The following is a 23,638-nucleotide window of genomic DNA, read 5'->3' on the forward strand; positions in this document are numbered from 1 at the left end:
GACAAATCGGTGCTTCAAGTCTCGTTGAGATAGCAGGGGACAGGGGACGTCGGTCCTTCATCTTTTTCCTTTGGGAATTTTAATAAAGGTGGCAATCAAAAGTACCGGGGTTGTCCGAGTCCTCGAGTCAGGTGCATATACTGCTTCTTGGCTTGTTGGCATGAATCAGACTAGTGTTATGGCCAATATACTGCGGGCGAGATCTAGACTACGCAGGCCGTGCTCTAGCTCCCTTCTAACGCACAGGACAATTCTTGCTTCTGGCTTCTTTGCCACGTCCAGAGGGAGGACAGCTGGACCGAGAAACAAGTGGTATCCATCTGGAGCCCGTAAGTATGTTTCTGAATCCCCTCATTTGGATATAGAACTTGTTCCCCAGCTCATACACTGTATCCAGTACAGCCTAAATGTCACAGGTGGAATGGATTTGCAAATGTAAAAAGTCAGTTTTACCACTTCCTCTACCAAGAAAAGTCGCTCTTCCTGGAGAAACAAGGCCGGCCAGCCCGCACGGGACAGGGTGGTTAAGAGACTAATCTCCTCCGCAGCGTGCAACAAGCTGGCTTGAACACGTAATAGTACGGATAATAATAATAGTAATAACAACGGCATTGTATCCGTTCGTGGTGGCCCGTTGCCGAACTAGTTGCAGTAGCCCGGTTTGAGATAGAAGCATAGCCTGAATTCGTTCAAACTCAACGAGGCCGATTTTATCCATGCTTTACTAGATAATACCAATGCTAAGCCTGGGCCTCMGGGAGCCCTCGCTTTTCCTAAACTCAGCTGGAGTAGTCGACGGCCATGTTGGCTGGTTCGGGAAAGTGCCAGGAAATCTTACAAGTAAAGTCTCCATTCCTTCTCTAATACAAGACCGGAGCCGATGTCGGTTTCACTTCATTTACTATCAATGACTATTATAGGCCAGGTTCCACAAACCCTGTCAACAAGATATCGACTAAGTACTCGATCTGGACATACTACGGGGTATTCTCCCGCCCGCAGCGGGCGATATACCTAAGAGGAGAATAGTGCCAGTCGACGATTGGTAAATCATAAATAGCGCCGAGGAATCTCCACTTAGCGCCAATATAGCTCTCGGTCAATCAGGGTCCGTTGATCCATTAGACGAGGGTTAAATATGTCCAAAGCAAATGGCCATTATGGAAAGGCGCCACACCCAACGCTACTAGAGTAGTCCCGGACGCTAGTCTGCCGTCCCTGGCCTTCACTGGGAAAAGTGGAATATTTACTAGGTTTGCCTGGTTTACCTGCTGCGGCGCAGAACTTTAGCCCACGTTCTCGCTCAGTAGTAATGACCCGTCCTGTGGATATGGTGCCATCCTTGAACTCTCTCTTCCCGTGATTGGTCGGGTCTCTGATCGAGAACGAGTCAGTGCAACCAAAGAGTTTGATTGTCCGAAACATTAATAAAAAGTTTGGAAGTGGAGGATGGACCTCGTAGGTTGTGGATCCTCAACTCATTACATTCTCGTGCTGACAGTGGCAAGCTGGCCGTAACCCTAAGGGAACAGGGGGGCCCGTCCTCTTTAACCTCACTCAAAAGTCGATAATTACCTACTTCGACCACTGTCATTGTATGCGATCTTCCGGCAATCCATGGTCGGAAAATGGTCGGATATTAAATGCAGTAATATAGACAGGTAATAATAAAGACAGAATAACAAGCCTTCTATGCATGTCTCGTTCCACAGGGGACATGGCAGTTCAGTCTCCCACGTTCACTTAATTCTCATGAGCTAAACATGCATTCTTGCCAATAGTTCTAGAGCTATGTCTAGTCTTGGTACCATTCGATCATACTAATTTGCCCTTAGGCTGCATGCAAGCGGACAGTTATTCGTATGCTTCGGTGCCGACTACTCCGTAGTGCACGCTGTCCTGGCATTGTTTTCTCCCAGCAATATGTTTAAATAGCCTGAAATCGAGAGAAGCTTTTATTTTCTTTTTTTTTTCCTCCTTCCTGATCATCCTCTTCTACTTTTTCTACTTGTCCTTGTCAATAAGAGGAGCGTTCGGTATGCGGTTCACAGTGCTCTCAACAATTGCGGCTTTGACTGCAGTTGCGCCCACTGCAGCTTTTAGCATTGACCAGTGGGATGTCCTTGCTGGAAAGGCTCTGATCAATCAGGTCCTCTATCATTTCTCCAACCCGGACGCCAGCAAGACGTGCACCCCTCTTACCGCCACGGTTCGCCGAGAATGGTGAATCAGCCCCGTGTCGCAGAAATTGGACCCGACCCACTAACGATGGATTCACAGGGGCTCTCTCTCGAAGTGGGAACGCAAAGAGTACACTGACGCAGTGAACTGTCTCGCCTCCAAACCCTCGAAACTGGCTCAATCGGATCCCACATTTGCTCCTGGCGCGCGCTCTCGCTACGATGACTTTGTCGCTGTCCATATCAACCAGACATGGTTTATTCACGCCACTGTAGGTTTTTAATGTCTAGACAAAATGCTCAAATCTAATATGGGACGTCAAGGGTAACTTTCTGACATGGCACCGTTACTTCACCTGGGCCTACGAACAAGCCCTCCGCAACGAGTGCGGTTACACTGGCTACCAGCCATACTGGGCCTGGAACAAGTACGCCGATGACCCGCGCAGCTCTCCCGTATTCGACGGCTCCGACTACAGTATGTCCGGAGACGGATCATACATCCCGCACAATGGTACCGAAGCTGCTCCCGGTATCGTTCTGACACCTGGAAACGGAGGTGGCTGTGTCTTCTCCGGCCCGTTCAAGAAGTAAGTTGTGGGAATATCCAATGACAGGGCTACGAGCTAACCAGCGTTGCAGCTGGACCGTCAACCTCGGCCCCGTCTTCCCCAGCCTCAAGGTCGCGGGCATCGTCGCTCAGAACGGGTCCGGACTAAACTACAACCCCCGCTGTCTCCGCCGTGATATCTCCGAGGACGCAGCGAGCTGGACGACCACCGACCAAGTCGTCGATCTGATCGATAACTATACCAACATCCTTGACTTTCAGAATAGGATGCAGGGTGATTTCCCTAATGGCTTCCTGGGTATCCACAGCGGCGGCCACTATACCATTGGCGGTGATCCTGGTGGTGTACGTATCCAACTTTCTTTCGTTAAGGTCCAACACAAGAAGCTAATGGACGTATGCAATAGGATTTCTTCGTTTCCCCCGGTGACCCTGCTTTCTTCCTCCACCACGCCGCCATCGACCGTGTCTTCTGGACGTGGCAGAATCAGGACCCCACGAAGCGGACTTATGTCGTGGCAGGACAGACTGTCCTTCCGGCTCTGAACCCGAACGCGCCCAATGCTACTCTCGATGATATCGTCGATATGAGCAGTGCGCTGGCTCCGCCGCAGACTATCCGGCAGTTGTTGGATACGACTGGTGGGCCATTCTGCTATGTTTATTTGTGATTGACCTCCGGGTGGTAATTAGAAGAGAAAGCATATGTAATAAGAGAGCTATATACCGTTAAATAATATATCAGATAACATAATGCTGGAAGATGTGCTTGTATTGATATTGCTTTAGTAAGGAAGTCCTTGAAGATTGCTCATCATCTCGCGAAGAGAAAAGTATGAACATAAATATCCTGCAGAGCAGAAACTTTCAGAAATGTCTTTCACAGTATTCTGATAATTCTTGAAGACATGATTATTAGTGATGTGTATCTTTCTTGATTGGGGAGACTAAGACCCCGCATGGTTTTATATATATAGAAGGTAAATAATGCAAAACCGAGTTGAGTACTGAACCTGTCACCTTTTAGACACAAAAGAGATAGCATTTATTACAAATTACATTCTACTGAGAAATCAATTAGAATATCATAAACTCTAAACTCAACACTTTATCGATCCCCAGATATTCAGGCCGATGACGTGTGGATGCCCCACAGTTCAGGCTCCGTTTTGCGACCCGTGGATGATTGTCTGGGTCAAAGCTGGTCCCGGCTCTTATCTGAACGTTGATGGTTACACTTGACACATCCCTGCTTCCAACGACCCCATCCCAGTATGTCTCAGATAGATATTCCAGGCGATTTTAAAGATGAAGTAAGAGACGAAAATAAAAATGACGATACTCCACCTTCAGATTCAGGTCCAGCGGGCCCAGTCATGAGACTCGATGCTGGCAGACATCGCACCAAGCCAGCGCCTAAAGCTACCGAGGAAACTCTATCACTAGGACTGTCAGATGAAGACCTGTGGATGCTCATCCGACGATTCAACAAAGTAAGTCACCCTTAACAGTCTATTCGACCGCGATGTGTTGACCCCGGAAGCAAATATACCATGTCAAGGCAGCAGCCAATACTGCCTCGGAGGGTCTCGATCTGAACAGGGCCCAGGACGAACGGTTTCCACCAGAGAAGCTTCGGATTACAATCGAGCGCTTCTATACGTCGGTAGTGATTGGGATGGTGGCTTTCTGCAGTCATATCGCCCGGCTACGGTCGTGGAAAGAGCCACGACGGACGGCGATTTTCTGTGCGGTAAGCGATGATGCAGAGTTCCTCATGATGGAATCGAATCTAATGTGCGCAGGGCTATTTTATTGCCTGGTTGTTTGATGCCGTTATTTTTACGCTATCAGGGCTTTTGATTGCCTTGGTTTTGTGTCCGCCACTCCGTCAGGTGCTTTTCCCTGGCCCATCTGTAGCGCCTGCTGGCTCAGAGAATTCCGCAACTGGAGAGCCCCGGAAACAGGACAGTATCACCGGGACCTCGGAAAGGCACAAAGGAGAAGCAGCTGAGCGGGAGGCTCACAATCTTGTCAACAGTGTTGCGACCATTTCCATGAAAAGTGCGACAGGTAAATATGGACAGGCTGTGTCTGAAGATGCCGAAAAGGTCGCCGAGCCGGAGAGCCTCGAAGATGTTGTCGATGCGGCAGATGCGCTGGATGAGAGCGTTACAGCTGAGGCGCAGAAGCCGATGAAGAAGAAGGTAGCCAGTGCTACCGACGAGATAATGCGGACGATGAATGACCTTACAGATATTTATGAGAAGTTCTGCAAGTATGTTCTCTTCATCAGTGACATAGGGTAGCACTGACAGAAGCGAACAGTCTCCTTTCACCAACACCTCCATTCGTCACATACATTCCTCGTCTACGTCTGGTGGGAATCATGGCCTCGGTTTGTCTGCTATCGCTCGTTGTCTCCAGCAATTTTATAATCAAAGCTACTGCCTTTGCACTTGGTCTGGGCTTCTTCGGAGATCCCATCATCAATTATAGCATAGATTACCTCAATCGCAAAATCCCCAACTGGAGGCAACACCTCGACCTGCAAAAGTATGTCCGATGATCCTAGAAACCACCCCATGCTAACGAAGCATAGAACACTCCTCAAAGGCATCCCGACTAACGCACAATTGACACTAACCCTGCTACGCATCGGCGAGATCAACTCCTCTCCTCTCCCTCCCCCTCCAGACACCGAAGACAAGGAGTCCTCGTCGCTCATCCGCCGTAAAGCACGCGCCGTCATCGCCTCCAACGCAACCCCCATTAACGAAGAGCCCACCGACTCGTTAGACTCGACTACCGACCAGCACACCGATCCAGCACCCAAACAGCGAAGAAAATGGATCTTCAAAGTCCTCCGATTCGTGCGCCGCACCATCGCGACCGCAATTAAAAGCCACGGCGCATTCGACCGCGCTATGCGCATCGCCAACTCGGCACATACGCGAACCCTTCTCGAACTCCTGGCCAAGAAGGATTGGTTCGCGGCGCCTACGGGTCCCCTCAAATTCGAAGCAAAGTTTCAGCGGAAGCGCGGGACAGCTGTGATAGACTCGGCTCAAGAGCCGCCTGTGATGTACTTTACGACTACGCAATCGGCTTCCATTGACGATTTGAGGCTGGAGAGTCAGAAGAAGGGATCTGTTTTGTTTCAGATTCCTGTTAGTGATATTACGGAGCTCAAAAAGACGGAAGGACTAGGATGGAAGGGCAAGTTGATTGTTGAGTTGACGGCAGGGAGCAAAGAGGCGGCGGATGGATTGGTTATTTCCGGGAGCGAAAGTGAGCAGGCGTATCATTTGACGGGGATGAAAGCGAGAGATCAGTTGTTTAATCGGTTGATTGCTATCGATGCGCAGTTTTGGGAGAGTCATTAACTGGACTTAACGCGATTATGAATATAATGAATATATTTCGCGCAGTCGATGATGCGTGGTGAGATTAGGCACCCGCAGGCCAGTACCAGGCTGCCACGGCCGTTCCCCGCTTAATCCCAAAGCTTAAAAGCGCTGTCAAATCCTTGGATTTCTTGACCGTATCAACCATATCATCATAAAAATGGCAGGACCAGATATCCATCCTCCTAATTTCACTTCATGTCTGGACCAAAACCAAAGCCCACTCTTCTCGATATTACCCCCAGAAATCCGCCGGGAAATCTTTGCCTACGCTCTTGCCGCGTTCGAGGATACTAACAACCCCTACAGCAGAGACACATATTGGACGCGGCCGGGCTATGCCGCCCCGCACCGCACCCACACGGAGCTTCTTCGGACCTGTAAACGCGTCTACCAGGAAGCCTGGTTCATGCCGTTCACATACGCCGAGCACGCCTTCTACCTGACATGGCATGACCGAGCACCAGAACAACTCTCGCCGGCGGCCTTCCAGCAATGCCTGGACCTAATCTATCAGACACATGGAAAGGTCGAAGCCGGCAGGATCAGGATCTTCGCGCAGCTTTTCATGCTCGAAACTGGATACCAGATGGAGGCGTTGCTGGACATGACGCATTTCTATCCCCGGAGCATCACGCTGACGATCCGGTATACGGATTTCTGGATGTGGGAGGAGAACCAGCCTCTCTATATTGGTGCGCAGTGGGTCAATAAGATCCGCTTTCCGGAAAGTGTCGCGCGGTTCAGCATGGACTTTGAGAGTATCGAGCGTCGCAAGGACGAGGTTGAGTATATTGCCAACGAGGCGGCTGAGAAGTGGTTCTTCCGGCGGAAGGACGGGAAGTTTCTGACGGCTGATAAAGCCGATATGTCGGTGTCGCGATGGACAGGGAGTTCTATTCTAAAGCGAGAGCGATGGCTGAGGGATGAGGTTCGGCCGGGTCAATTGGACTATTATGTTGTCACGGTCGTGTGGAGGGTCTCACCTGGCTTAGCAGAGGCGCCGTCCTCCACGCCGTGTCCGACAGTCAGGATACCGCTAGATTTCCAGCGGCCGGCGCCTCCGTTTACTTTAGGCGCGTGTGTGAATGTTGCGGAATTGGAGGATGCCAATATAGCGCTGGATACACCGGCTGAGGAGACTTGGGTTGCACTTGAGGCGTATCGAAGAGCGGTGGACGAGGCACCCAGCGACGCAGAGGACGAGCTCCAAGATGAGGACCTGTGGGAGTGACCAAAAGCATATCATGCAAGGGGTGGACAGATGGTTCACAAGTGGACAAACTTCTATGGTTGTAGATTAGCCTCGTTGTATGTTATGAGGGCGTTGAGGGAGAATCAGACGGGACATGCGAGTCAACAAGGGACATGTTGCCTCAGGATCATAAAGCTCACCATCGACTTCCGTCCTCCAACGACCTGTCATCTGCAATTGAGTCCAACGATATCAATCCAACAAGTAATATTACACTTCCTTCTGTATCTTCTAAGGTAGCCCCAAAGCAAGCATCGGACATGGCTCCTTCTTGGCTGCCAGGGCACGTCTCCTAGCCTCCAAGCAAGCCTAAAATGACCAGTTGCAGCCGCTAGCATTGCCTGGTACACATTCCTCGCATCGTTCCCCACATTGATTTCCAGGAATTGAGATGGAGCTGACAAGAGCATCGACCAATTCGCGCAAGCGATCGTAGATCCGACCTAATCTTGCATGGGGCCAACCTACGCCACATCGATTCCCGTCGTCCGAGAATGCTGTAGCCTACCGAGAATCTGCATATTGGCTGGCGAACGCGTCATCCACGTCAGATCTAATGCTCGGAAGCGTGCGCATAGAAAGTGGTAGAACCATAGATTTGTAGTCCGTTTCTTTCCCTCTCTTCCTCAGTTAGTGCCAATAGTACCATCAATTGACTTTCCTTTCAGTTGTTGGGAAAGTAGAGACCGTGTTCAGGACGTTAGCGCAGGACGATTGAGGCTTGGGTGGTCAGCCACAATATGCTGCTCAGCCACACTACAGTGGAATTCCAAATATGCAAGGAGCGATCGACAGTCCATCTTTTGTTAAACGGGTATTTTGCTCCGGCGTACTCCGTGCGTGCGATCTCGGACAAAATGTGGCTGGTGGTACTAGTGGCTGGCAATATACTCGCCAGCGTTATCTAGCTCCCAAGGCCTCAATCTGCCATGAGGGTATAATCTATATCCGGCGCGAGGTGCGATTTGGAGAGCTATGATGATACCGAAGTCATCCTAAACTTGTTACCTAGGCAGAAGAGCATGGGATCGTAGGTTTTTCAGCCAGTAAGAAGGCTAGACAGGTAAAGATTTTGGACCAATCAGATTAAGCGTCAAGGTAGCAAAGTACATGAAAGGAGCAGGATGCAAAGACATGATACGTTTCGCTCCGCAATAAGCCATAGGTCAATTAAATGGACTTCCTTGAAATCCTGGCTTGAATCGACTATCGAGACACTAAGCGAGCCCTTCAATGACCTGTTTTTGTAACGTAATGTTGCCCTTGATGTCTGGCTAATGTGAGATAGCTGGGATCACAGCCGTTCGGGAAAGGATAGATAGTATTAGTCCACGGCTGCATTGGTGCACTATTTGTTTGATCTGTCGGTGAGCTTGCTGTGTATTTTGGCGGGAGATAATCTCAGTTTCGACGATCATGTGTCTTCTTTGTGGCCAATCCAGGGTTTGTTTATGTATCTCATTCCAGATACGGCCACTATGTATTAGTCTCGGAACCATTTCCCAAATCGACAGGGCTGCATTGACGACTGTTGTCCATCCTTTTTATGAAATCTTGCTTGGAGTGAAGATGTGGTAACATCCTGAACCATGGATGGCTATACTCGTCAACACTCTCTGATGATCACTAGTGATACCCTCGAGGCCACTAACAAAGAGAATAACAGACTGCAACTCCCTATGCCGAAGAATGTCGGCAATTTAATCCCACGAGAGACTCAGACTGAGACATCCTTCCATAATACCGGGAAATTTTCTTGCCTTGAAGGATCCATCCATCAAGCTTTGTAGGGTGGTACACACAAATACCATAATTGGAAGAGGCGCGTGAGGAGAACCCTGTGTGGATCTTAGAGATCGGGCTAGAGCTGACAGATTCTAAGATCGACATTTACAAGTTCATCCAGCGCCCCCAATCATAATGCAGTACCTTCCGCTTCACTATGGACTTGTCCGAAGCCTGGGCTCGCTTAATGTCTCCAGATATCCAGATAAGTCAAGCTGCATGACCTAGCATGAGTAGACTCGACTAACTGTTCAAGATTGATTATTGTTCTGCGTCAATCAGCCGGTTCTCATAAGTTAGTCCCACTCTAGGCGGCTCCGAATTCGATGTGATTGCGCTGGTTGCGCCACTGGGATAACATGAGCTCCTTGCGTGATAGATCGCCGCGCCGCCTGATGGACTGATCCAAAAGTGAAGTCAACAGAGGGAGTTCTTCTTTGGTTCTTTGTACTATTCTGAACCTCCGTGGAGAATGGGAGGAGAAATCCACAGCGGCCGAGATATCAAACTGAAGGCAGACTAATGGCTGCGGACTAGATACCTACAGGAGGTCTGTGGCAGAGTAGAGATGCATTAGAGTCAATCTCCGGGTTTGTGTGTCACATGGATCATCAGCGGCCGAATTGACAGGATATAGACGTAGTCCCTGATGTCTCGCCAAACATACAGGGTCCAGCTGTGGCTGAAGCGCCAGGCCTTGTAAACATACCGGCAATCATGCATCTGCCGCTCTGCAGCCGATCAACGAAGGACTGTTTTTGGCTGCAATTGCACCGGCTTCCATTGGCCCCTGTTTCAGTCGCCACCATACCGGTGTGGCTGGCTTCAGCGGGCCATTCTTGCGATGAGATACCGCACGCTTATGGAAATCTCGGGAATACCCCTATTCCTGTAGCCTTGCTTTGCGCACTGCAAAATACCCTGGCGTGATCATCCATGCCACAGATACGAAGCTGTGGCTGTTCGATCAGATCCTCCCGCCGATCGTCCCGTTGACAAGTAAAAGTACCAAGGGCGTCCCACTGACCGAAAGATGTCCCCTGTATTGTTACAAGTCCACGACTTTCCCTGCTCTGATCATTATTAAACATTGATTTGCCCCCGCCACTCAGGGATTCGTGTCCGATCAGCCAGTTCTGTACCATGGAAATGACATCGATGATGCTCGTGCCTATCTTAAGGAAGTACAAGTGCCATTGGGCGCACTGTGGAAAGGTCAACGCCACCCTCTCTCCAGCCACGCAAGTTAAAACTCACAGGAAACCTCACAGTCCTTCAATCGCAAGTCCGACCTCTGCCGACATCACCGCATCCACACCAACGAGCGGCCGTACCACTGCACCGTCAACGGCTGCAACAAGAGCTTCGTCCAGCGCAGCGCGCTAACCGTCCACTTCCGCACGCACACCGGCGAACGCCCACACGTCTGCGACTTTCCCCGTTGCGAGAAGGCCTTCTCAGACGTATGTGCTACTCTACCCACATCACGCTCACGCTCACGTACTAATCCTCCCAGTCCTCGAGTCTAGCCCGCCATCGGCGCACCCACACAGGGACGAAACTGTACAAGTGTCCCGAGGGAACGTGTCACAAGAGGTACAACGCACCTCCCGTTACGGCAGGATGAAGAGTGAAGACTAAATTATACCCACTGGGGTTTTCGTGGGCAGCTACTCCCGCAGAGAAACGCTAGCGAACCATCTACACCGCCATCATCCGGCCATCGTGGCGCATCCGCAAATGCATACGCATCCCCGTGAAGACGCAGCTTTTACAGAATCGCCATCTGCATACCAGAGTATACTGCCTGTGGCGACGAGCGGGACCTTCGGCGCGGCGTTCTACATGCAGCATGACCTCCCTGTGAGCTACACGCCGATACAACAGAGTATACCGCTCCCATCTGCCGTTCCCGTCATGGCAATGAATGAGATGCAGTACTCGCTCTTTAGCGAGCATTCTATGCAGCAGTTTCACAGCCAAGGGTTCGGAGGATTTGGAACGCAGGCTTCGTCCCGATCACCGATCACCGCGGATCAKAGTCTGGACAGGTGGTTCAATTGTTATGAGTTCCCTAGGTGAACATTCGCATACGGTGGCGCAAGTTAACTGGGATTGGKGCGTTATGGCGAGGAAACCGGTCTTTTGGTTAGTCGGGAGGCTTTACTCTGTACTAGGTGTTAACTGGATCATGCGCAGCGGACACAAGGAATGTTGGCTGGAGCTTTGCTCCAGGGTGACAGAGTTGTGTTTGGTTTGACGCATTGGAGATTGGAGAGTCTAGCTCCGATACCGTAATACTCAGCCCTTCTGAACAGTGGCTAAAGTCCAGATAGAAAGGCAGTTTAGTCGCTGGAATCACGTTTCATTCTCTCGTAGTCTAGGTCATCCATTGTCTGAAAATCTTGGAATTTTGTAACCCATCTAACTCCAACCCAGTTGTATCGCTCTATATATCATGAAAACATTTACTCCATTTCAATGGTGGCAGGAGGCTTGCTGGAAATGTCGTAGAGAACACGGGAGACTACAGCGTGTGAGCATGCATTTGCAGAATTGATCGAGACGATGAAACTTACCACCGTGGACCTCGTTGATAATGCGGGTAGCGCACTTGCTCAAGAACTCGTTGTCGAAGGGGAAAGCACGAGCGGTCATGACTGATATATCTTAGTACAAAGTCTTCCTCGATTCCCAAGGTGAACTTACAGTCAGTGGTCTCAACAGCGCGGAGAATGATGATCTCGGCGTAGACGCGCTTGTCACCCTGCAAATGGGTTAGAATGAAACCAATTGAAGAATGCAACTAAACGCACCATGACACCGACGGCCTTGCTGGGATCCAGGGCAGCGTAAGCCTGAGAGATCTTGTCATACAGACCGGCTTCCCGGATCATGGAGATGAAGATGTGATCGGCCTTTCTGGCGATGTCGACGCGCTCGGGGGTAACTTCACCGAGGACCCTGCCGTTGCATTAGTTCCAGACCATTCGTCACAATCGAAATAGCTGATGAACCTACCGAATGGCAATACCAGGGCCAGGGAAAGGGTGCTTTGACACCGTCAGCAATTTCGCGAAGACCGTACCAATGGCGGACAACTCACTCTCATAACAAGCTCGTGGGCAATGCCCAGCTCTCTTCCAAGCTGGCGAACCTCGTCCTTGAAGAGCTCGCGGAGGGGCTCAATGAGCTTCATTCCTTGTCCCTCGATCATACGCTCTGTTATGAGTCAGCAATTGAAACCAGGACAACGTAAAACGGTAGTGGAACTTACTAGGCAGCGCACCCACGTTGTGATGTGTCTGGACAAATGCATGAGTAACAGACTCCCAAAATAAGGCCCAAAATAAGGGGGGAAGTCAAACCTTGATGGTGGCGGAAGGACCCTTGAATGAGATACTCTCAATCACATCGGGGTACAGAGTACCCTGGAGGAACCACTTGACCTTGGCACCAGAGTGCTCGGCCAAGGCCTCAATCTTCTCCGCCTCCTCCTCAAAGACGTCAATGAAGGTGGCACCGATGAACATGCGCTTCTTCTCAGGATCCGTGACACCCTTGAGGCCATCCAAAAAGCGCTTGCAGGCATCAACGACAGTCAGATTGATACCCAGGTGCTTGTTCAGGGTTTCAGCGACAGTCTCGCACTCGTTCAAGCGCATGCAACCGTTGTTGACGAGCACGGCGTGGAACCGGTCACCGATAGCCTCCTTCATGAGCTTGGCGGCAACGGTGGAGTCGACACCACCACTAACGGCACCGAGAACGTGATCGGTCTCACCGACCAGCTTCCGAATGCGAAGGATTTCCTGGTCGACGAACTTGGACATGGTCCAGTTGGGGTTGGCACCACAGATGTCGACGGCGAAGTTGCGGAGGAGCTTGGCTCCATCGGGGGTGTGCTGTGCTTTGTTAGACATTCATTCAAATACTAGGCGGCTATCGAGCGAAAGGATCATACTGTGACTTCGGGGTGGAACTGAATGCCTATGCTTTCGTTAGTATCTTGTTGAAAGGTTGCGCGCCGCTGGGGGAATTACCATAAACAGGCTTGGTCTCGTGTGCGATACCGGCATACTCCGAGTTGGCGGTAGTAGCGATGGTGTGGAAGCCCTCGGGCAACTTGACAAGCTTGTCACCGTGGCTCATCCATACCTTGACGTGCTCCTCCAGACCAGCGAACAGCTTGTCGACGTGTCCCTGGCTGTCGAGTCTCTTGGCGTCCAGGTCGGCATGGCCGTATTCGCGAGCAGTACCGGCGACAACGTTGTCCTTTCCAAGTCGGTAGGCAATTTCCTGAAGACCGTAGCAAATTCCGAGAACAGGAACACCGAGCTCGAAGACCGCAGGGTCAGCGTGGGGGGCACCTAGTGGTCGTTAGGTTAACTTCGTCATGTGCTCGCATTGTGCCGCATACCGTCCTCGTATACACTGTAGGGGCCGCCAGAAAGGATCTTGAAAGGAGTTTGTTAGTAAATGTCTATCACGCGCATCTGACAGAGCTATGACTCACAATTCCCTTGGGCTTGAATGGAAGGTCGGCCAGCTTCTGAGTGCATGGCAGCATCTCACTGTACACTCCGATCTCACGCAATCTCCTGGTAATGAGATGGGTCTAATCTATTAGCTCAAATCTCCATGTATGCTGAAAGTCCGAACTCACATATTGCGATCCGAAATCCAGAGTAAGGATCGTGTCGAACGTAGCCGACGGAATCTGTTCTTCAGCCATTGCGACGGGGTTTGACGGAATGATACCGGTTGCGACTGTCAATATTGAACGATGATGAGATGTCAGATGCAAGAGAAAATTGTATTGACTAGTCTCTTAGACCAATTGCCCGGAGCACAGCTGATGACTGCTGGTACCCAGCAGCAAGAAGGTTGCAACGCTATGACTCGAGGGGAAATTTTTCTTAAGGCGGGGCGGTGAAACATGCGGGGTTGAGCAATACGCGGCAGAAAATTCTTCTATTTTGGGTTATCAGCAATGAGCCAATCATCATCCTCAGATAAGAAGTCGCTCTCTAACTTTAAATGGTATAGCTCAGATGTCATTTTGTCCTGTCATTTAGAGCGGTACGCAGGACACGCTTTCTTAACCATAGTCTCCATGACTTCGTATGGTTCTTCCAAGATGCGTCAACTAGTGGAACTGTGAGCCAAGGGTATCTGATCTATGACAGATGACCTAAACGTATCTCGACTCTCTAGGACCCTGCACAGTCTTCAACCTCAGCAGAGTGTTCTAACACGTGGTTCGTCGTATGCGGGGCGCGATCGGACTCCAAAGCTTCCGTCTAGCTTCAAGCCTTCAAGCCCATTATCAATGCTGAACTGAAGCCAAATCGGCCTCCTATCCGGAAACCTGGCATACTCCATATTGTTCCTATTAAAAACTCAGCTTGTGAAGGTCTCGTCACCTGGGCTATATATATCGATGAAAGTTGTTCTTCGCGGGAGGGGCGATGTGAAGGGTGAGAATGCCGTCTGGTCGAACAATGTATTTGGATATAACCTCGAATGAAATACCTTTCTCTATATAGCCCTTAGACCTTTCTCTTTAGATTGCTAATCGGCCACGATCTTGTGTTGACTGCCGACACCGACCGGCTAAGCGGCATCAACACATCGGACAACCCCCGCCCATATTACTGGGAAAAGGTGCGCACAAGCCTTATAACAGATTGTGCACCCTTTGATCCTTGCCATGACTTGGTTCTGGACCAATGAGCTTTTCTAGGTGGGATACTAGGGCAAGTAGTGCCTCTCATCGAGCTGGGTGACCGTTGATTCCGCACTGGGCAAAAGGCGGGGGAGGGGGATGGTCAATAATGGGAAAGATTTGCAGTCGTCGCCGTGGGATTCATGAAATGTCCGTCTTCACTTCTGTTTTCGTTACATTCTAAGCAACAAATCCGTTGAGATTTCAGAATTCTCTGCATTGTGGACATTTCGTGCTGTTTCTCATACATTGACGCTCCCTCACCTTGTCACGTATCCGAAAAGAGCTCGGCTGTGTATACTAATAGATACAGCGCGCAATGCACTGACGGACCGCAGAGCGTTGCGATCAACAAGAGCTGTGGCAATGAACATTGAAAAGTCGACCAGTTCTTCGGATCCGGAAAAGAATCTGGTTGTACAACTTGAAAATCCAACATCAGAATGCTTTGTAACAGAACATATCACCTCACATGTAGTCGATTGGGACGGGGCCGATGACCCTGCCAGGCCAGTCAACTGGCACAAGAAACGGAAATGGCTGAATGTGACCAGCGTTGCTTTTCTCACTTTCCTTACCCCGTTGGCTTCCTCGACGGTAGCACCCGCCGAAGGATTGGTTATCGAGAGCTTCAATATCACCAGCGAGTCGCTGGCCAGCTTTGTTGTATCTATCTACCTCGTTGGATTTGCTGTTGGGCCTCTGGCACTTGGACCCTTATCAGAGATCTATGGTCGTCTTCGGATCTATCAAGCTTGCAATGCCGTCTTCATCGTTTGGAATATAGCTTGTGCGGTTGCCCCAAACATCGGTTCCTTACTAGCTTTCCGACTTTTCGCTGGAATAGCTGGCAGTTGTCCGCTTACGCTGGGCGCTGGCTCAATTGCAGACCTATTTGTTCCAGAAGAACGAGGTGCAGCTATGGCCATCTATTCAATGGGTCCGTTGATGGGGCCGGTGATTGGTCCTATTGCTGGGGGATATCTGGCCGAAGCGGCCGGGTGGAGGTGGATATTCTGGGCCATTTCCATGGCAGTCAGTACCCTCCCTGACATAGGAGCAAAGCATCCTCTGACGTTGTCAAGGCCGGTGCGGTATTTGCATTTTCGCTCCTCGTTCAAACGGAAAGCTACGAACCGGTACTTCTGCAACGTCGCGTTGACAAACTCAAAAAAGAGACTGGTAACATGACGCTGCGATCTAAACTCGCTCCGAACATCAGCGCCAGAGACAACTTCATCCGGTCAATCGTCCGCCCAACAAAAATGCTTTTTCTCTCTCCCATCGTGGCGATCTTCTCCGTCTACCTCGGTACGTACACACATGCACTCACCGACTCACTCCGCTGACTGAACCAGGAATCATCTATGGGTATCTCTACCTCCTCTTCACGACCATCACGTCCGTCTATCAAACCACCTACCACTTCTCCCGAGGCGCCTCCGGCCTCACCTACCTCGGGATCGGCATCGGCTCCCTCATCGGGCTCCTCGTCTTCGGCACCATCTCCGACAAAATCCTCATCTACCTTACGAAAAGAAACAACGGCGTACGCGAGCCTGAATTCCGCATGCCACCGCTCATCCCGGGAAGCCTTTTTATCCCGATTGGGCTGTTCTGGTACGGCTGGTCCGCCGAGAAACAGCTACACTGGATGATGCCTATCGTGGGGACCGGGTGGGTGGCATTCGGCATGCTGGCGTCCTTCTTGCCTATCCAGACGTATCTAGTCGATGCATTCAGTGAGCATGCGGCTTCAGTGACGGCTTCGTTGACGGTGGTCCGATCGTTGATAGGGGCGTTTTTGCCGCTCGCGGGGCCGGCGATGTATGCGAGGCTAGGGCTGGGATGGGGGAATTCGATGCTGGGGTTCATTGCGTTGACGATGCTGCCACTTCCTGTGGTGTTTTACTACTATGGGAAGACGATTCGGACGCACCGGATGTTCAAAGTTACATTTTAGGTTTTATGTATGGAGCCTGGGACTTGCGTGCTAACAAAATATAAACTGTTAACAGGATTAAATAGTCATAAACAATGCATTCATTCAACGCAGTCTCAACTTAAACTGCAGCTGGTCATAGCAATCATGGCCGTAACTCCAATGATTCAAAGTCCTAAGTACATTATCATGTCACATCAAAACATGTCTAGTAAATCCCTCAGTGGGAGTAAGCCTTGATAGCATCAGCAAACAATCCCTGAGCCCACTTGTCTCCACCGTCAATTACCTCCGCGTTCTTGGCATCCACAATCTTCTCAAGAGCATCAGGGAGCTCGGAAGAGAGAACTCTCAGGTGCTTGAGAATGCGCAGCATATCGCCGCTCTTGCCAATCTGGTTCACCTGAGGTTCCTATTCTGAACGTTAGTCCATCCCGTTATGGCGAAAAAGATTAAATTACCTTGGCAACGATATCATTAAGCAGATTGCCCATGAACTCGGGGTAAGGCTGCGCAAGGGCCTGCATCACAAGCTTGCTGTCTTCGTCGGAAAGAGGAGCAGTGGCATGAGCGGCGTCAACGGCGCGATGAAGAGATGCTTCGACGACAGCCTCCTTGTTGGTGATGGCGGTGTACTGAGCGACCTGTCCGTCGAAAGCCTTGACAGCGTTGTGCAGGTTGGTGTACTTGTTTGCGGCCTCGTTGAGGCTGTGCACGACGTCTTTGACAGTCTTGGGGACTGGAAGGGCGCTGGTGCTGCCGATGAGGGCGGTGGCCAGGAGGGCGCTGAAGAGACTCTTGATAGCAACCATTTTGATAATTGCCTTTGAACTGGTTTTGTTGATTTGGGAAGAGTAGAATGTATGTTGACTTGGAGAAGCTTGACAATGAGAATGGAGAGGGATGAAAGAGGGGAACAGAGAAGAAGTGAGGTGAGAAGGGACTATTTATAACTCGCGCATGTGAGGCAGATGAGGCTGAATTCTTGGAGCAAGGTGAATATCGGAAAACAAAGATGAGGTGATGGTGTCAACAGTGGATCTGTGAATATGCGCGGAATTTTCCTAGATTGTGTACTAAGATAATCCATGGCATTTTTACAACCGTTAATATCTAGATCAAAAAATAGTGGATCACTTCATGATATTCACGCAATACTCCTGGTTATAGTAAACTGTGGCACCATCAACGTGGGATACAGTCAAGCAGCACCTAAATATCAAGACTCCCCTTAAACCAACCCTTCAGTGGTAGAGCCGGGTTATGAATACCCACCATCAGGCCACTCTTAGACATCTTCCTTTTTCTCTGTTATACCTTTCACCCCTGGTGGATCAGAACGCTCAATTGCTCCAGATACCTGAGCTTCAACATTCGGGACCGGTTGGGCTTGCTGCTTCGATCCACTTCCAGGAAATTACTGCAGGCTGAGAGCACTGCAACGAGGAGATGCTACACAAACACAGGGACGGATGAGCTATTGCTATAGGTGAGATCTAGAGCCTTCTTCCCTCTACACATGGTTACATTGGACCTTGCTGATGTGAGCACATAATATAGGCCTCAAGGACAAGGCCAATGCAATCATGTCCGAGGATATAACTAACAGGGGTGATGAGGTAAAAGATTCCAACTTCGGACAGCGTTATGAAGAGCAAGGGTACACCTTGTCCAGGAAGTATACCTCCAGTGCTTTATCTTTGCATCTAGAGACACGTGAATTGCGGTGCCCCGCGGCAGGATTGCGCACTGGCAAATTGGCAAATACCTCTACTCGGAAGATCCATCTATTGGACTGTGCATTTACCGATTGAAGGCATCGCCACTCGAACCCACATCATTCTTGGTTGTTGGTTGGCTCAGCAATATATCCCTGCGGGTCAACGGGCATCAGCCTTGACCGAATGTAATTGAGTCAGGCTTGGCGAGCGCCTCCATGCATTCAATGCAATGGGAAATTCCCCGGTGCCAATTGGGACGCATGGGACAAAGAGATCTTGTTCGGTTCCAGCTATGCTTCCCGAAAACCGTTCCCATCGCAGTGGAAGTGACTTGTTGTGTACTATGGGCCTATGGCTTTAAGGCATACACAAACATGCAGCGCCTGCTGAAACTGAGAGTGCCGTAAATCGCTCAGCAATCGACGGAACGCGGCCAAGTGTCAAGGCAGTTCTGGTATGGACTATTGCACACATTTATTTACTTAAAGCTGATTGGATTCTAGATCTGTCCTCCTTGGCAATTTAATCTGTACCAAAATGTGTGGTGCGCTCTGGTGAGACATCCGTACTTGGCATGGACGGGAGGGGACTGTAATTGCGGCCCGGATTGCGGCGATTGCCCTCTATGTGGGGAAAACCAAAGGTCATGACATATGAAAGAAAAGAAAAAGGCAGGACGACATCCATACCGAAGAAGGACACGAGGCTAACATACATTGTATTTTGCAAGGTTCGCAGACCAAGTAATCGTGGCCCTTGGATTGCGTCCATGGGGTTTTAGGGCCTGGAACAATTTGCGAAAGTCGGACTTCCGAAAGGCTTGCTCGTCGAGCTACGAAGCCTCGGCTCCAAGTGCCAATTGACCCCTGCGACCTCTCGTTAATTTTCAACGGTGCCATTCGCGCCACGGTCATCGTGTGCGCACCGCTATTCGTAATTAAGCTGGCTACAGGTAGCGTTGGCCTGTTGGTGGATAGTCTGGTAACTGGCGGTCGACCGCGAAGTAATCGATCCTTCTACCGGATTGTTTCATTTACGTTCAGGTCCCGGTGGAAAGGCTCAAGATGGCATTATGAGAAAGACAACAGACATATCTTGCATACCACTCACACCACTATCGGCTTCAGCTTGTACTCGGTTCTGCGGCATGTATCCCGCTTTGCTAGCCTCATGTCTGCGCCAAAGATCAATTTGCGGACTCCCGCCACAGATTCACCATCAATATTTATCCCAGGGGTTATCAGCGCGGTTCAGTTTATCGTGTTGGAGCAATGCGTGAGACTGTAGCTACGCTAGGCCAACAAATGTCGACTGCTCCACAAAAACGAGCTCACGTCAAAGGCCACTTGCTCGGTTTATCGATCGCTGGACAAGCAGCGAGGCTCTCTTCGCGACCTTCCCTTGAAGCTTCCATTCGTTACTCGTTCAATTAATATTCAGCAACTGGCTATCGACAGCGAAGAGGGGCGTTTGATAGAGCTAACAAACGACCCAGCTCAAAGGTCCGCGGCCGTCATCAGGCGTCCGACACAGAAGGGCAGAAATCCAGATTACGCGAGTTACAAAACTCGAGGACGAAGAGTGCAGCGGTCAATGCTGCACTGATAGACTTCCTGCAGTGTCTGACACTTCTGACTGATGTTAGTTTCAGCCCGAAATACGCCACTGAATGACGCAGATTACAGTGTGCTGTCGGTATGTACAACTGGGGTTGGTAGATTGACTGACTCGAATGATAGATTGTTTTCGTATTCCTTTACCATCATTGTGCTTCGGGTTCCTCGTCTGGATTTTCTCCTCTGTAATCTTGTCATCCCTGTAACACAGACAGACGATATTCTCAGCGTCTGCAAATCGGACAAACAACCACCAATCGGCCCTTGAGGAGCTACTTTATGGTGCGAGCCTCGCAGTGGCGCAGTCAGTTCTTGATGGGGATAGAAAAGGCTAGGCGACATGGAATCCGTCGATCCTAGCATGCCAGATATCGAAGCCAGACGTGACAAGTGAAGGAAAAGTCCAATGGATATGGGAGATCGTGCCGGACCGCAATGTAACACAATGTGCTGTCTTCAAGGATTGCCCTTGTTATTGCAAGGCAGAACAATTCCTGGTATCTCACATCTCACATATAAGATGAGCGCATTGCACAGCGATTTGACATTCATTACTACCTGCCCCAGGTCTTCAGCCACAACTTTGCTCAATCAAACTCCCCAAGATGCACTCTGCTTTTATCCTCTTTGCAGCTCTGGCTGCCACTGCTTCCGAGGGGGCAACCGAAGTCCAAGTCTTCCAACCCGCCCCCACGACCCTTCCTCTGCACGCCATCGAGGCCAGTGTCGTCGATGCCAATGCTGTTGCCACCACTCTCGCCATCAAGTGTGAGGGAAATATATATCCGCCGGACGCTCGCTGCGCGCTCTGCAGCCCTTTTACAATCACCCAGGGCCCATCCACCTACAGCGTGAGTGCAGTCTACTCAGCCTCGGCCGGTGGGGTCGAGGAAACCCACACTGTAGTACAAGATTGCGACGTCACATCCTCCACGGAGTTGGCCACATGCACACTGTCCGCCAAGGTGGAGGTCTCGGTTCTCGGAAGAAAGACCATCACCACGTCCTCGGCGACCGTTACCCTTCACTCTGGCGACATTTGGTATACGCCTGTTGTGGTGACTGCTGGCGCGGAGAAGTTGACGGCGTCTCGAGCCACACAGACACTGTCTGAAACAACGCAGATACGTTCTACAGCGACGCAAACGGCTGGAAATGATGCCGCTGTTGCTGCGAACGCTGCGTCGGGCAATATGGGACTTGGTCAGGCTGCTGTGGCGGCTGTCGCTGCCGCTGCAATTGGGTTTTTGTAAGTGATTCAAGGAGTTAAGACACATACAAAGGCGTGGACTACAGATTGGCCTCTGAACTTTCGCGCTCTCTGTCGGTAAGCCGTTATGTCGATAACATCCAGTCGTAACCTTCTTAGTAAAATTCTTAGTACCATCTTTATAATGGCAAGGTATTTCTTTGTATTCTACTCCTCTCTTCGTATCTTCAGGAGTCTTGTGATTAAATGTAATTGCCTTAAGCAGACTGTCTAACAGAATATTCAGCCCACATCCATAGCAGCGTTGCCAAAGCGACAAAGAAGCAGCCGACGTTCCATGCCGTTGCCCAGTCCCCAAAAGTGAGCTTGGCCACGACGACCAGAACAAAAAGCAAGCTAACCACGAAAGGTAAGACAATGTTCCGCAAACTAAATTCCCAATCCTCTTGGATCCGTACACCGTGGAATCGCAGCTCGCCTAATTCAGGGCAATGCCATTCGTCAAATCTCCTCAGGACATCACTGCGTCTCACAATTAGACTTCTGGTAATTGTAGAGCGCAGGTCACCACTTACAGGTGGCTATACACTAGCCCTTCTCTGTTAAGGAAGCCGTTTAAAGCAGCAAGATCAGCGTCCGAAAAGAACAGTGTCAATAAGGACCTCGCATCGAGACGCGAGAGTTCCCTTAGCGCCTTATGATACTTCTTCTCAGGGCATTCTTCATATTCTATCACGTGTGAGACACAAGTGTCCAGACAGTTCACCCTGCCGGTCGATAGATTGTATTGGCAAGGGGGTTCTTGGGGTCGGTAATTCGTAATGACCTCTTCCAATCGTCTCCTTTCGCCAGCCAAATCCTCTGTGGTATACGTTCCCATATAAATTTTTGGCTTCATTTTGCCTCCTGACTTCAGGCCAGCGATCGAGATCTTGAAAGATATGTCAGTACCGCTAGGAGATAAACTGCACGCTGTCCTCTGACATGACAGACCTTGACAATATCCACCTGCCTAACTCCAAAGAAAGGCAAATACCTTCTCCAGCCCCCTCTGTGAGAGTACCATGCTTGGCGGATGTCTTCCCAAACGGCCTTTTCGTCAGTTGAATTGTCAATATTCACTGGCATAATGTGACAACGGTGCTTTTCACCCCAGCAGAGAAGGACTGAAGCACTTATGCCATCTCCGAGCATCGGCTCCAAGGCCTTTCCTAGGTCACTTTTGCGACTCTCGTGTGACCCTTTTTTAACGACAGGAGGCGGAGAACTTGTCCTCGTTCGCTCGGCGCTTTCATGATCAATACGTCCTCTATTTCTGTTACCAGTGGATGTTGTTGAGATATTGCAACCACTGGAATGGCTGTCCCCTGCGGACGCGGTCAGAAGCTTAGGCGCATTTTCCACGATTGGAGAGTGTTGTATATGAGTAGCATTAGAAAGAGGTAATGTAGGTAATTCTGGAGCGAAGACTGATATGAGTCTATTCATCCATAACCTATCAAGGTAAGCATGTTGCCAACTTTCAAAACGTGTATGTCGGTCGGAGCCATTTCTTGAAGTGTTTTGTTCATCGGCGTCAACACTCCTCGACCCCATCAAGGCCCGTGGTGGGGCACGGATACTACTCATGTTAATTAGGTCAGAGAAGACGTCTGGATCTAGGGGCCCGAATGAAGGGAGCGATGCCAATATATATCTGGTCAACCTAACCACTTCACCTCACATGTCTAATGTACATTTGAGACGCTGAGTGTAGTTTCAAGAATCTTCGGGGTTTGAAGCACCCTTACCGGATGCCAACGAATCTATTCATGCGGCACACCTCACAAATAAATACCTCAGCCTTGTTACATGTCGGTGTGGGCGGCTAATCATACTTTGTAACCCCAAGGCTAGGGACTTTTGTATGCGTGTAGCTTTATTTTAGTGAGGGCTAAGTCATTCCAACGTCTGTCAGCCTTGTCCGAGGAACTCCGTAGATTCCAGACAAAGATCGATCGAGTTGGCCACTTTAAGATGTAGGCGCCTTGCCCCTGTCAGAACCATGCTCACTGTCGTCACAGAAAGGTGCTTCAGAGAGGCGTCTCACAGGTTCAAATAAATTCCGGTGTCCGTCTAGAACCCGTATTTTAGAAATCTAAGGACAGTCTCGAGTCATTTGTAGTTGTTATATATAGCATGGTCCAATCACAACAGCGCGGAGTAGGGATCAGGACCATAGAA

The 23,638-nt window shown here is 50.1% G+C and overlaps 8 protein-coding genes across 8 annotated transcripts; 5 read left to right on the plus strand and 3 right to left on the minus strand.

Annotated features, from left to right (window-relative positions):
- Nucleotides 1–2,038: 2,038 nt before the first annotated feature.
- Asppvi_005559 (tyrosinase family protein) lies at nucleotides 2,039–3,422 on the plus strand (the record flags this gene model as incomplete). Its single annotated transcript, XM_043301478.1, has 5 exons — nucleotides 2,039–2,223; nucleotides 2,281–2,452; nucleotides 2,505–2,770; nucleotides 2,823–3,096; nucleotides 3,159–3,422. The coding sequence occupies 5 exons, from the start codon at nucleotides 2,039–2,041 to the stop codon at nucleotides 3,420–3,422; spliced, it is 1,161 nt and encodes a 386-aa protein (XP_043157413.1).
- Nucleotides 3,423–4,025: 603 nt separating this feature from the next.
- On the plus strand, nucleotides 4,026–6,137 carry Asppvi_005560 (uncharacterized protein; the record flags this gene model as incomplete). Its single annotated transcript, XM_043301479.1, has 5 exons — nucleotides 4,026–4,244; nucleotides 4,313–4,504; nucleotides 4,557–5,029; nucleotides 5,080–5,307; nucleotides 5,354–6,137. 5 exons carry the CDS (start codon nucleotides 4,026–4,028, stop codon nucleotides 6,135–6,137), a joined length of 1,896 nt encoding a protein of 631 aa, XP_043157414.1.
- A 181-nt stretch (nucleotides 6,138–6,318) lies between these two features.
- Nucleotides 6,319–7,392, plus strand: Asppvi_005561 (uncharacterized protein; the record flags this gene model as incomplete). Its single annotated transcript, XM_043301480.1, has 1 exon — nucleotides 6,319–7,392. The coding sequence occupies one exon, from the start codon at nucleotides 6,319–6,321 to the stop codon at nucleotides 7,390–7,392; it is 1,074 nt and encodes a 357-aa protein (XP_043157415.1).
- A 4,274-nt stretch (nucleotides 7,393–11,666) lies between these two features.
- Nucleotides 11,667–13,933, minus strand: gua1 (GMP synthase (glutamine-hydrolyzing); the record flags this gene model as incomplete). The annotated part of the gene is made up of 13 exons (XM_043301481.1): nucleotides 11,667–11,725; nucleotides 11,778–11,858; nucleotides 11,908–11,965; nucleotides 12,015–12,162; nucleotides 12,220–12,251; nucleotides 12,305–12,420; nucleotides 12,476–12,503; nucleotides 12,567–13,103; nucleotides 13,163–13,188; nucleotides 13,242–13,568; nucleotides 13,619–13,655; nucleotides 13,715–13,816; nucleotides 13,865–13,933. The coding sequence occupies 13 exons, from the start codon at nucleotides 13,931–13,933 to the stop codon at nucleotides 11,667–11,669; spliced, it is 1,620 nt and encodes a 539-aa protein (XP_043157416.1).
- Nucleotides 13,934–15,292: 1,359 nt separating this feature from the next.
- Asppvi_005563 (MFS transporter) lies at nucleotides 15,293–16,889 on the plus strand (the record flags this gene model as incomplete). Its single annotated transcript, XM_043301482.1, has 3 exons — nucleotides 15,293–15,961; nucleotides 16,012–16,237; nucleotides 16,285–16,889. 3 exons carry the CDS (start codon nucleotides 15,293–15,295, stop codon nucleotides 16,887–16,889), a joined length of 1,500 nt encoding a protein of 499 aa, XP_043157417.1.
- A 199-nt stretch (nucleotides 16,890–17,088) lies between these two features.
- On the minus strand, nucleotides 17,089–17,680 carry Asppvi_005564 (cell wall mannoprotein 1 family protein; the record flags this gene model as incomplete). Its single annotated transcript, XM_043301483.1, has 2 exons — nucleotides 17,089–17,280; nucleotides 17,330–17,680. The coding sequence occupies 2 exons, from the start codon at nucleotides 17,678–17,680 to the stop codon at nucleotides 17,089–17,091; spliced, it is 543 nt and encodes a 180-aa protein (XP_043157418.1).
- Nucleotides 17,681–20,810: 3,130 nt separating this feature from the next.
- Nucleotides 20,811–21,458, plus strand: Asppvi_005565 (putative GPI anchored cell wall protein; the record flags this gene model as incomplete). Its single annotated transcript, XM_043301484.1, has 1 exon — nucleotides 20,811–21,458. The coding sequence occupies one exon, from the start codon at nucleotides 20,811–20,813 to the stop codon at nucleotides 21,456–21,458; it is 648 nt and encodes a 215-aa protein (XP_043157419.1).
- A 214-nt stretch (nucleotides 21,459–21,672) lies between these two features.
- Nucleotides 21,673–22,313, minus strand: Asppvi_005566 (uncharacterized protein; the record flags this gene model as incomplete). The annotated part of the gene is made up of 2 exons (XM_043301485.1): nucleotides 21,673–21,937; nucleotides 21,991–22,313. The coding sequence occupies 2 exons, from the start codon at nucleotides 22,311–22,313 to the stop codon at nucleotides 21,673–21,675; spliced, it is 588 nt and encodes a 195-aa protein (XP_043157420.1).
- Nucleotides 22,314–23,638: the final 1,325 nt, after the last annotated feature.

This window comes from Aspergillus pseudoviridinutans (genome assembly GCF_018340605.1).
Source record: "Aspergillus pseudoviridinutans IFM 55266 DNA, scaffold_4, whole genome shotgun sequence".
Taxonomy (NCBI): domain Eukaryota; kingdom Fungi; phylum Ascomycota; class Eurotiomycetes; order Eurotiales; family Aspergillaceae; genus Aspergillus; species Aspergillus pseudoviridinutans.